Below are 13,442 nucleotides of genomic sequence, written 5' to 3'. Positions count from 1 at the left end.
GTGGTGCTGACCAGAGCCGCCATGACCCAGTCCTTTCGTGGGTCGCAACCCAGAACTGGGTTGCGGAATAGGTTTGAAAACCACTGCTCTATGCTGTACGTTGACCTGCTTATTGGGGTGTTCACTGTGTGAACACAATGGTTTCATTTAATAGTGCTCTGTAAGGAAAAACAAGTAGGCTCAAGATAAGCCACTTCTCTGCAAATGCTTTAAGGTTAAGAGACAACACCAGAACAGGAAAAGGTCCACGCACAGAGGAGATCAGCAGACCTGTGGCAAGTTTCAAAACGAACACGCTTTCAAGAGAGGGTGAATTTGGGGAAACCAGATTGAGAGACAGGAACCTGCTGGGCACATCTGAAAAAGTTAAACCTTCTGGGGGTACAAGTGAGGGACAGTAAGCCTTGGGTAAGACAGAGATGCATGCAGATTTTTTTAAACACTCTTTTGATGCTTTGTTCCTATTGTAAAAATAAACAATAGTTGGTTTTAAGAAGGCTCTCTGGTCACGACATACACCACTGGTCACAGACTGCCGAAAAGAAGAGTTCATATTCAGTTGGAACTGCAGGGTAAGAGCTGTTGTTACACAAGGTACTGTAGCCCAGTCTAAGAGTTGGAGAATTGTGTATTTCCTCCCTGGTATAGACCTGACACCTGAGAGGGTGCACTCAGAGAGACCAGAAAAGGAGACAGAGGTGCAGCTATAGCCCTGTAATCATGATAGAGGTCTCCCCCAATCTGAGACATTTGGACTGTGCCTCCCTTCCCACACTTTGGCCTTCTGCATGCTCCATTTGGCCTTCTCTGCCTATAAGAATGAGAGCATAAACAGGGAGAATGAGCTTGGCTGCTAGTACAGATCAGATTGCAAAGCCCCACAAGTTTCTGTTCCCTAAAAGGAGAGGAGTAGATCACAGGAGGAGATTCCATTTTCTGCTGCTTCCCAAAAAGCTTTAAAAGCTGGGATTGCAATGGATAAAGGAGAAGTGCTCTATTTGCCTCTTTGAAGACAGAGAATTTGACACATGGGAAGAAAAGGCATGACCATGCCCCAGAGCCCCCTGGACAATCCTGAAATGTTTCCAGTATTTACAGGAGGAAAGGTACAGCCCAACTGGCCTATTTTGGGAGGAAGAGGTCAGGAGCGGGGGAAAAAAAATAAATAAATGGGTTACATAGTACAAGATATTGTAAGCCTATATGCACCTGAAATTGCAAACATAGACGCTGCCCTTACATTCGGGAGGTACTCACCGGGTTGGAATGGGCAGAGACTGTACTAGCAGCAGATGGAGATCGAGAAACTACAGGACTGATCAGCTGAGGCAAGGAACCCCTGGCCACAACTAGTTGGACATTATCTTTTGCCTTCTGCAGGATGCTGATAGCCTGTTGATGTGTAATTGTCTGATCAAGGGCTTGTCCATTAATAGCAAGGATTTGATCTGCTTCCTTCAGCCTTCCATCTCTGTCACAATTGTATAAACAAAACAAAAAACCACACAAGAAAAAAAAATGTTGCTACAGACATAGTATTTTGACAATTTTCCAGTATTTTTATCCTGTTTTCTATTTTCCCCACTTCTTAATCTTTCCCTGCAGTTTTGCTACAAGGTGCTATTGTGGCACTCGGGAGATCAGCTCCCTTTGAAGCTAATCCCACTGCCACTCGCCCCTGGCTGCTACCCCCTAGCTAGCTCCCTTCTCCCTGCACCCCCATCCGAGACTAAGCATATTAGATATGAGCTGCTCCCATCCGTAGCCTGGGAACTTATGTTTATTCTTGCCTTTGAGCTTGCTTAACAGACCAAGTGCTCTACTTTGTTCAATGTGCAAGTTCTGAATATTCATCGAACCATGTAGTGGAACATACTTTCATCAAGATCCTAAGAAAAACCAATTTTCTTTTCAGCAAGAGGGAGAGAATGTATGATAAAACAGATCCCTTTTAAATGAAACACCTACATAAATTATAAAATAAATCATTTTGTGGCAAAGGAAGTACTGATGTACAGTCACACAGTGAGCCCTCTCCCAGACCTACTTCAAAAGAATGTGTATGAAATCTACAGATGAGTTACTCTTAACCTTTATTGCTTCAGAAAGATTCAAACAAGCAAAGGCTCTTTTTCAAAATATATACATGACAATGCTCTGTGAAACACACATCAAGTTGAAAACTGGTTTCTCCATATCACATACTTCTTTGGTTGCCTGGCCTGGAAAAGGAGCCAAAGTACTTAGAAGTGACCAGGAAGAAATGTCCTCTAGCCCCAATCCGGAATATTTTGCTGGGAACTGAAATCCTCTGTAAGATTTATTGCTTCAGGGACTCTCTAATTTACAGTTGAACAGTTCTGTACCCCACTAAAGTGACCCTAGAACTGACATAGTACTTGTTTTTGCTTCAAGGAGTTGATTCAATAAAAACATGTTTCAGCTTATCCATTTGATTAGGGCAACTCAGACCACTTGCATGGAAAAGTAATTTGAAGGTGGGCCTTAAACAGTCTAGAAAAGATTGCTACGATGAACAGCAAACCATATGTTGCTGAGTTTAACTCTAGGGCCCATATACTGCACTCACCTGAATGGCTGCGTTCAGACCAAAAGCAGTTTAAATACTAATCTGTTGCCCAGAGAGGTGAGCAGGGAGGTCCCATGCAGGGAACTGCTGCATATAACCGAGGATATCCACAGGGACTTCCCATGGCCACAGAGAGGTAAACTTAGGCAGGAGCACAGCCAGTGGGTTCATGCACAGTGCAAATCCACTGGGTAACAAACCCTCTAGGGCTGGAGGGGGAAAGCAGAGTGGACCAATGCTCCTACACCTGCTAATAGTCTCTAGGAGTAGAGGCTTTCCTATGTAGCTCCTAAGCCCAAAAGTTCTTTGTTCAAGCCTGGCTTGTGGGATCAAGATTAAAGGATATTTTCACAAACAATAATTATTGGTGAGTTCCAGGTAACATTTTCTGGCTATATTTGGTTAATTCCTTTTTTCTTTTTTTTTTTTCTTTTTTTTTAAAGTGTAAGCATATTAGGTTAAGCACTGTTTGTAATGGCATTCTGATCCCCTAACTGTTGCTCTACAGAACCTTACTCTGCAAACAGCACTGGTAACTCCAGTGGGGATACTCCTGCAGTACATTACCATTTAAAGGAAGGGTGTCAGAATCGTGGTCAAAAACAATTGGCTCAAACATACATCTTTGAAACTATTGTTTAAGAACTGAGGGGCCTATTCTATCTTCAAAGGTACACAATATTCCCCAGTAACATAAACGGGAGTTGTACCAAGGTACTGAGATCAGAATCAACTCTTTCATCTGGTAGAATACAGATTAAAAATACTACATCAATGATGATAAAGAGATCTAATTACAATGCAGTAATATGATAGTAGGATTACATTTATGATTGAAATTTTATTAATGCAAATCTTAATTCTCAATTGAAAAGCAGACTTCAAATGCCTTGGGCCTAAGAGTAAGAGAGAATGGGTGGTGGTACTGTGAATAATGACAAGCACAAACAAGGACACCAATGATTAAGTTAAATTATGACATCATTATTCAGTACCAATGATCTCACCTATATGCCACGCTTCCTTCTTGGATCTCCTGCACAAATATTCCCAGTTCCCCTCTGTTTTCACTCTTCAATCCCACAACACTAAAGCCCAGCCCACCACTTGGAGGTTTAACCAGCTCTAAGGTCTCGACGAGGCGACCCTGTTCAAGCAAAATAAACAAAAAGGTACAAACATTAAATATACTCCAAAGCAGCATTAATGAACCATTTTAACAAACTCTTACAACCAGAGTAAACTTTGCTCAAGTCAATAAATGAATAACTTATTAGAACATACAGCAAAACTATGGAATGCTGCATCCAGTTGTGGTAGGGTGACCAGATGAGATGAAGAAAATATCGGGACACTTTTTGGGGGGGAGGGGTGTCTGCCGGTGGAGAAAAAAAAAAACAGTGCTGCTGGAGGAGCGAAATATCGGGATATCGGGACAAATTGTGTTCCCAACCAAAGATCGGTCGGGACACGGGAAAAAACACCCAAATATTGGGACAGTCCCGATTTTATCGGGACGTCTGGTCACCCTAAATTCTGGTATCTCTGTGCTATACAGAAGTTGATAGAAGGATTTCAGAGAAGAGCAACAAAGTTGTTATAGCCTGGAGGAAAAGGCTGAAAAGAGCTAGATACATATAGCTTGGCTGAGTGTTGACTAAAGGGAAACCTTAAATATCTATAAATATTTGAAGGAGGAAGAGTAATTACAGAGTATAACTAGGTATAACGGAATGAAATTCAGAAAGAGAACATTTAAACTTTCAGGAGAAACTTCCTGACAGTATTGTCTATTAGACTGGGAAAGAATCTCTCAAGGGAAGTGATGGAAAACCTCTCCCCTGAGTCTCTTAAAAGTAAACTGGAAATGCACTGAAAGAACTTCTTGGCCAAATTTTAACCTAACGTCCCTTTGTACAACCTGATTGAAGTCAATGGAGTGGTAAGTCAAGGCAGACTTTGGCCCACTATAATGGCAGAGAGGTGGACTAAATGGCTTAATAGGTCTTTTTCACATCTAATTCCTGATTCTATTATATACTTTATTAATCCTTTAACAGCCCATAACAACAAAATTCCACTGTGAGAGCCACAAAACTGATACAGACTCTGATAATCCACACTCTTTCATATATGGAATGGCAGTTCTTCACATATGGTGAGAGAGGAATACCAGAATGCAGATCTGCTGTGAAGAATATTGCTCCATTAAGAGAAGTGTAGTTAACCATGCGGTAAATAATAAATAGCACAGTACCAATGCTATTTTGTTGAGAATATTTCTATGTTTATTCTAAAACTCCAAGTGCTTCTCAAATAAAAAGGCTAGAAATATTTTGTTTCACACAGCAAAATAGTTTAAATGGGGGGGTGTTTGCTTTTAAAGACTGTAATTCATTTCTCTTTAAGCAGAAGGATAAAAATAAAAATATTTTGAATTCATTCAACAATTGCAATGATCCACTATTTGTGGTTACCATAAGTCATAAAATACATCAATGGAAAATTTAACTATTTGCAGGCATGTTGTCTTACCTGTGACATAGTTCTGATTAGTTGCTCCAACTCATCACTGGAGCTGGAGGATTTCCCATTAATCTGAGGAGTAACGGATCTCACAGATGCTTCTAGCACATTAGCAGGGCTGCCATTCTGCTGAGCCAATAAATAGGATTCGTTATGTGGCAAGGAACCCACACTAGCACCATGATGGGGAAGCTGTGGGAACTCGCCAGCCGAAAGTATGGATGGTGCGACATTTACCTGAAGATGATTCACAACATTATAGAATTTTAGTCTTACAGTGTGGCAAAACAATTATGGATAAACCGCATCATGATTAACAGATCTTCTTGCCATGACAAAAAGAACACAAAAATTATCTTAGATTTTTTTAAAAATTGAGACACTTTTTCCTCATACACACAGTATGTTAATTGATATCAAGCTGTGAACCATAAAAATATGAGTAAAAAGTCATGGAAACAGTTTGCAAGCATCATCTGTATGCTATATAAAATGTATTTGTTCCTTTTAGTGTAAACAGACAGAACTGTTCTAGCACTGTGGTAATTCAGGACAAATTTGAACAGAGCTGTCATCACCATAAAGAGAGTCTTTTAAAACCAACTTAACCCTGTTTAAAAAAATCTGAATTTATCTTAGGGAGAGAAACCTCACTGATGATGACAGAATTAGAAGTCTCACTGAGAGTTCATGGGTCTGGTCTTTTGTGTCACCATATGGTAAGACTGTCACTCTCTATTAACCTCTCCATCAGCTCAAGGATTTAATTTAAAACTAACGGATGATGTGTCTAAATCCCCTAGACTACTTTGAAAATCTTTCAGCCCTAGTTTATATTTCTACTATCTGCCCTGAGAAAAAGGCTTGTGCATCATGCTGCCCCTAGAGCACACCGGAGAATAAACTAACTCAGAGGATCACAATCCTTTCCCTGCTTGCCCTTGGCCAGTAGCAGATTACTTTTTTTTTTTAATGCACAAGTAGAGCGGTGCTGACTAGCACTTTGAAGGCAGGGTGTCAAGACTCTGTTCCCCACTCTTGCCTGTCCACGCACAGAAGCTCTGGAACACCTGCTCTCCCTCCTGCACTGTGGCTAGTAATTATGGACTTATTTGCTGTTTACAACAGCAAACACTGTACCAAAATGCTTGCATCATGTCCTATAATGCCAAAGAAAAAATTAGATAAAACAACAGATTGAAGTTTTCCTTCTTTATCTTTAAAGTTGTCATCAAAGTTTCAAATACCAATAGAAAATCTCAAAATTCCTGGGGGTATTTTTAAAATCATTTTCTTAACCTTAATCTAATTCTATCAACTCCAATATTACTGCCCTAACTACTGTACTTACACTGGGTAATGAAATTAATCATATCATCTTACTATTATTTCTGCCATTCTATAATCATTATTTTGTTCCGTCACTTATCTCCTTCCTCAGCTTTAAACTTTCACATTACCTGCAAGTGCCACCCTGGTAAACATCCTCCAACATATTCAAATACAGCAGAAGAGTATTTCATTCTATTCATTCTCATTTCAAGGAAAATGTAGACTGAACACACTCTCAGACTGTGAAGTAGTATCCTAAGGTTAATGGTGCAGTCTCTTTGCTTGAGTTATTTAGAAGTGGACAGGACTGGACAGAGCACTTAAAAATATACTGTAGGACACAATCCTGCATTGACAGGAAGATGGACAAGAATGCCTGACAGACATAAGGGCTGAAAATTGCCTATGATTCTATGACTCTTCTTTCGGTCACAAAATGTTAACTCTGTTCATATTTCATTATCTCTGTTAATGATGAATCATCTGATTCTTTTCTACTCCTTAGAACACGGGCTGAGCCAGAAGGTCTCTGAGTGTTTTTTGGAGCAGAGCAGAGGCAGGACTAAGGGGGGCCCTGCTATGCCCTGTTACAATCCCTAATTCAGACATCTGTATTCCTGATTGCACCCTCAAGTCAGAAATTTAACCTTCTAAAGGGCCCATAATTATGTGCAGACAACTATGTCCAAAATTATTTGCCTGTGCAATTTACACCCACGCAACTGGAGGCCAGGATTTAAAAATCTGGTCCTTGAAATCTAAATTCTTGGAATCTAAATTCAAAATCCAATCCTTGCTCACTGCCAAATATAGTATAATGACATGAAGGGATGACCTGCTCCCTATTGTGCAGCTAACATAATCCGATCAAGTGATATAACTTGACAGTTTGAAGGCTAGTAAACATTTTATTTGCTCTATATCCCTCTCTGTACGCTCCATCTTCAAATATCAATAACGGTCATGTTTCTTAACATAATACATTTTAAAGGGCCTGATTCTCATTTACAATAAGGCCATTTTACACACTCATAGTCACATAAAGCACCCTTAAAGCAGGTGTAATAATTCACTCCATTACAGCCCCTTTACACTCCAAGAGCAGTGTGAAGTGGCCCGAGTGTAAATGAGAATCACACCCAAAAAGTTTTAGATGTGCAACTTGAGGTCACAACACATGGACCCAAACCTGCAAATGCCAACAGGCACCATGCAGAACTGTTAATAGAATTGTGTGTTATAATTGTTTTACTTATGAAAACAATCAAATAGAAGCGTATGAAATATTTTATCCTTAGACTTGTATTTGGGGGCCATTATTCTTCACTTAATATCAGAATGCCAAGGTGTCTCTTTCCCTGCCAACCATGTGCAGTGTCTCTCCCTCCTAGGGGAGATTTTAGCCTGCGCATATGGAGTAGGGGAAATGCTGTCTTAGTGCCCCCATTTTCCCCTTTCCCTGATACTCCACGGAAGTCTGACCAGTCTGTGTGGTTCTCAAATCACCCCCTTTGATGGGATGTGTAAAATCACCCTCCAAACAAAGTCAGAAAAGCACAGAAAGGCTGAAAATAATGCTGATGAAGAGACAAATTTTGGACCACCTGAACAAAGCTAAATAGAGATGTCTTAGTAGAAGATCATCCTATAGGTGAGGAAGAATAGTATACTACCTTCCTAACATGCAGAGCACCAGCACAGCTGGCTGCAGCCATGCAACTACTATGCCCCTTTACCGTCTTCCCTGACCAGCAAATCCCCGTAGTCGTAGTCCCACTGGCCTCATCCCTGCCCTCTCATCATACTCTTTAGGAACAGCTGCCTCTGAAAAGTGCTCTCAATCTCACATGGGGCATGGATTGCCTCTGAACAGCCTCTCTGCAGCCTGTCTCCCCACAAAGAGCGACAGCAATGCCTGTGCTACATTTAGAATTTTCCATATCTGCTAGATGTACCAGCATCCCAGCTGGAGTGAACCACAGTGACTCCCCGGGTCTGACCGTTTTAAGAACAGCAGCTCTTCTACATGATCATGGTATTGTTTCTCCTCCTTGTTATGGAATAAATCACTTACTTTGCTGGAAGGGCAAGGAGCTCAGTAAGAAAAAAAAATCCTTTACTGTGTCCAAAAATGAAAAGCACAGGGTGAGAAAATCTTCTCCTATGTATGAATTTACAGCAGGAATATTGACATGCCCCTTGCATACACTATACGAAAAGACTAAAATCATAGACGCTCTTAAATCTACACTCACAGGAAGACTTCTTTTCTTAAAAAATCTTTCAGCAAAACACTGACTACAGCACAGCTATGATGCATTATTGAATACTAGCTCTTCTACTGTCGTTGATGGTGGCACTCCACTTTAATGATCTTTATCTTTAAATCTAATTAAAGAAATTAGTTGAATGTTCAATGGGGATTAGCTTCATGTGAGAAGACTATGTCAGACAAAGTGGCTTCTGACTCCTGATCACAACTTGGGTGAAAAAAAAAAAAAGGTTGAAAAAGTAAAGTTTTTCACATATATTCAAAACGTAATCTCTCTCTCTCATACACACACTTAAACAATGGGTTTTTTAAAGTATTGATACTATGCAAAGCCATTTTGCTATATGGTAGCTGTCCCTTGGTATATGATATGAGTTCTTCCCCTGCAGGATGTTAACACCCAGGGGAACTGCAAACAAGGAAGGTCATGACCATACTCCCTTTCTCTATGGCTAAATAGGAAGGGGATCCTGATTTTTTGTTTGTTTTTTGTTTGGTTGGGTTTTTTTTGGTAAGGGTCACAGTATAGAAACGGTTGAGAACCACTGGTGAACACTACTCTTAATCACACAGACAGAGGTCATTCCTGGGTGACATTAAACCACAAATGGAAGTCCTACAAAAATGAAGCTTTTGTGGTTATAAGAAATATTTTTCACAACATATAAATTGCACTGCTTGGCAGTAATAAAACCATTATAACTCCATCATAAAGTAGCTTTATAGCCCTGTGATTATGTAAGTACTGTAAGAAGGAATATTACTTTGTTCTATAATTTGGCTTATGCTAATTTGCCTTGATTGGCTTTCCTTTACTGTATGTAACATCTGCAATATTGACATAATTTGGCATTAGACAAAAAGAAAATTCACTGATACCACACAGTGTGATAAAACTTATGTTACAGTTGCATAGTTAGACTCTCAATGCAATCAAATACTACTTTCATTTAGTTGTTCAAAATGTTTTTAATAAAAAAAATCCTATTCCAGTCATATCTTTGGTACATCAGCATTTAAAGAAACAAATCAGCATTTTTAGGTCTCTCAAAATTAGTTTGTTTAAAACTTAAGTGTTTGTGTGTGTCAGGCTCAGCAGGTGTCACTCCAAGACCACACAGACCTCAATACAGTATTTAATCTGGTATTTGTGTCTCCTAAAATAATCAAGATGGTTGTAAGCATGCATAATAATCATAAAGGGTCCAATCATCCTGAAAATCTTGAAGTGAGAGGCTAACTCTGCAAAGTTCTCTTTGTAATGTTTTCTCTTCATTTTTTTTCTGTAGGGGGTTACAGAGCACTCAAAAATAAAAAAATAAAAAGGCCTTTGGGCTGGCCCCAAATCCCACCACCACCCACCACAGCTCTTTAAATATGAACATGCCGTTCAATGGAGGCTAGCAGCATTACCTACATAGCAGCCTTAATTTTTAGTGTTAGCTCTGAATCCCTGGAGTCCCGTCCCACCAACCCCAATCCTCAGCAGCACAGTTCCAAAAGAGCCATGCTGACTGCCCTTGCCACTAATACCTCACTGAGTCACATGGAGAGTTTTTAGGTCAGAGTAAATTTGGTTTTACAAGCACGTGGAATATTTTGGATCACATAACAGACTCCAGGACCAAGTCACTACTGTAGTAGAAAGACAACAAAACAGTAACTGCGAGTGCTTTTTTTTGTGTAATGCTTTGCAGGGATTTCACTTGCTCATCACATGACCTTTCACAGGCAAAAAAAAAAAAAATAGTTTCCCAGTGCCTGTGTTTAATTTCTTTGCTGTATAGACTTTACAGCACTGAGCACCTGACCACTGTGGACAAGCTAGCATATGTCTGCATTGCAGGGGTTATTTTTCCATTCCTGAATCCTATGTAAAATGGCCATAATTCCAAGGGAGAAAAATCTGAGGAATGCAGTCCAGCCAAGGAAGGGATTTTTCTCATTAGCAGTGCCTTGAGCTCTTAAGAAGGGGGGAGGAGAGGATGCACAGAGTGAAAGACAGAAAGGAGAAGAGAGGATTGCCTTTGCTGGGTGATTAATATGTTTAGAATATTTTTACATGGTGAAAAAATTAAATCAAATTATTTAAAACTTGAGAAGTTCAACAAACCACAAGGCAGAATTTCTATTTGTCTTTTCTGTCGCTCCCTTATCTTCAAACACCGAGCTTGCTCTGTAGCATCAGAAAGCAAACATTCAGTAAAGAGAGAGGCTGCTGTGGGGGGGGGGGGAGAGAATCCTGGTTGCTTTAGTACACTTATGTGCAAATGAGTGCTGAAGGCATGATGTTACTAGGAACTGAACTGAATCCGTGCTTTTTCTTAGTGGGAGAAAGTATTTTTCCTATTCCATCTCCTAACTCTGCATTGTAAGAATCTCAAAATAACCCACAAAAAATTGTTTATTTCAATTAAAATATGTATAGGGCATCTAAGCAACATACTAAACGTCAGTGCACAACATCAACACCAAAATAAACAAACCAGCAGACCAAAACCAAATGGTCTAGAACAGTGGTCCCCAACCTTTCTATTGCACTAGCATATTCATGGTCACAGAAAAGTGTGGCGGGCACTGGATGACCAGCCGCCGAAATGCCGCCGAGAAGCAGCGTCATCAAGAAGCGTCACTGCCGAAATGCCATCTGATGTAAATCGGAGTAGTTCCGTGGAAATAAATCGTGCTATAGCAGCTAAGGATCTGTCCCTAATTCTATAATAATTTAGCATGACTGTATCCTTTTCCTTCTTTTTTGAGTGGTGGCAGTAGTCAGCCTTCTGACAACTTTCCACATGTTGTCATCATTTTCCTACAGTACAGAGCAATAAGCTACAGGCAAACAGCTAGAAACATCTATACATATACATGAGCTTCAGGACTTGAGCCAAAGTCTTCTGAAGTCAATGGGAATCTTTCCATTGATTTTAATGGGCTTTGGATCAGCCCTTCAATTTTAGTTAATTTTACTGTTCAACATGCATTTTGTTAATTTATCACAAGCAGCAATCAGAATAACATAAGCTTTTACAACATTTTATCTTTTCTCTTCTCCCCAAGATACTACTGTCCTACCTGATCTCTCAACTGGTGGACTGAAGTCTGAAGGTTCAGGATCTGGTTGAAGAGAGGGCTCTGCAGCACTGATTTTAGCAAGCTCAACTTCTCCTCGTTGGCTAAGTCACCTCGTTCCCGCAGTTTCGCCTGCAGACGCTCCACGGCCTGCAGGGCCCGATTTGTATCTGCAATGATATTCATTGCCAGTCAGCAGTAGCTTACAAAAGCTCACATGCAGCTAGCAAAGACTATATAAACAACATCACTTTCTCACCAGCTAAAATTAGGGATGGGTGATATTTTACAAATTTTAACATTAAGTGAAAAATATTGAACATTAAAAAACAATTTGAAAAAAGACCAATTCTGCCCTCAATTATGGGGGTGCAATTCCCATGGACATCAATGGAAGGGGCAGAAGCCAATAGTAGTGGCACATGTCCATGCAGAATTGGATCTTATATGTGAAAAATTGTTCATGTAAACTTAGGTGCAGGAATCACAGCTAGTGAGCTTTCAAGCAACTGTTGTAACACAAACACCGTTAAGTAGAGATATTGTGGATTTTTTTGTTTTAATTTTCACAAAAGATGTACATGATTTTCCATCTAGCTCTATTATTAAATATGAAACTGAAACAGACAGTGCTAATAAATAGCTCATCAGGAATAATGAACATAACCTAGAAAAGACGTGCACTTCAAAATACATGCATGAACACAAGAATCTAAACATCATCAGACATTTCTATGTACAGTAGCTATGTTTGACACAGTGTAGCTCAATTATCTTATACAGTAATGTCTTAAGTTCACATCTATCACATAAACCTAGTCTGGCCACAAACATATAGTGGTAACATAAAACCTCACCTATTGCTTCCAGCATGTTTTCCACTGCTCAGTTTCTATCCCAAAATTGCAAATAGCAGCTAATATACTTCCCTAAAAATAACAGAAGTAGAAAAAAAGTTATCACATTAAGAGAATTTTAAGAATCAAATCTTAAAACACTGAAGTTCTTGAAAAACAATCAACACAACCACTCTTCCAACAATTAAAATAAGCTAGCAGCTGATTATATTCCAAAAGTCACTTTTGAACCAGAAAACTAAGAATGGAAACTATTTTTAGGATTATTCATAACGTTTCTAAATTTCCATAACAATGGTGTTTCTGCCTATTGATGTGCTAGGTGTAGTGTACTACTTTAACCAGAAGCTGTAAATTTAGTTTCCAAGTGACAATGTACAAAACTCAATGGCTTTGTCTGCATGAGCACATGTGACATACTTCCTGCAATATCAATTTGAATGTGTTACATGAACAATTTGTGTTTTGGAGTTTTGAGTTCCAACTGTCAGAATCCATGGTTTTGCATCAAAACAAAGCAAAACTATGAGTTTCAAAGGAATATGTGCAATCAGTATCTTCATTTATTATTTACACAGCATCAAAAATCTGATAGCACTTCATAGTCAAGAGGTTGCAATCTAAACTGACAATGTACAAACAAAGGATGGAAGACAGGATAGAACAAAAAAACCCCAATGGGATGAAAAGATAAACACTAGTATGTATCTTGTTAACTCCATGATTATTGTGTACTAATACTGAATATGTGCTGGTGTAAAGATCTTTATCAGCACAACTTGGAGATGTCTCA

The 13,442-nt window shown here is 39.5% G+C and overlaps 1 protein-coding gene across 11 annotated transcripts in view; it reads right to left on the bottom strand.

Moving 5' to 3' along the window:
• The window catches only part of MPDZ (multiple PDZ domain crumbs cell polarity complex component), a 134,670-nt gene that overhangs the window by 108,740 nt on the left and 12,488 nt on the right, over nucleotides 1-13,442 (bottom strand). For all 11 annotated transcript variants that reach the window (XM_045021385.1, XM_045021387.1, XM_045021388.1 and 8 more), the window contains exons 2-6: nucleotides 12,650-12,721; nucleotides 11,796-11,962; nucleotides 5,126-5,353; nucleotides 3,598-3,737; nucleotides 1,258-1,471 (exon numbers count right to left, since the gene is read on the bottom strand). In XM_045021385.1, the coding sequence (XP_044877320.1) occupies nucleotides 1,258-1,471; nucleotides 3,598-3,737; nucleotides 5,126-5,353; nucleotides 11,796-11,962; nucleotides 12,650-12,665 (765 nt within the window). In that variant the 5' untranslated portion in view covers nucleotides 12,666-12,721. The remainder of the gene's footprint in view (nucleotides 1-1,257; nucleotides 1,472-3,597; nucleotides 3,738-5,125; nucleotides 5,354-11,795; nucleotides 11,963-12,649; nucleotides 12,722-13,442) is intronic.

This window comes from Mauremys mutica, chromosome 6 (assembly GCF_020497125.1).
Source record: "Mauremys mutica isolate MM-2020 ecotype Southern chromosome 6, ASM2049712v1, whole genome shotgun sequence".
Taxonomy (NCBI): Eukaryota; Metazoa; Chordata; order Testudines; family Geoemydidae; genus Mauremys; species Mauremys mutica.
Note: the sequence above shows the minus strand (reverse complement) of the source record. Positions and strands in the feature narration are given on the sequence as shown.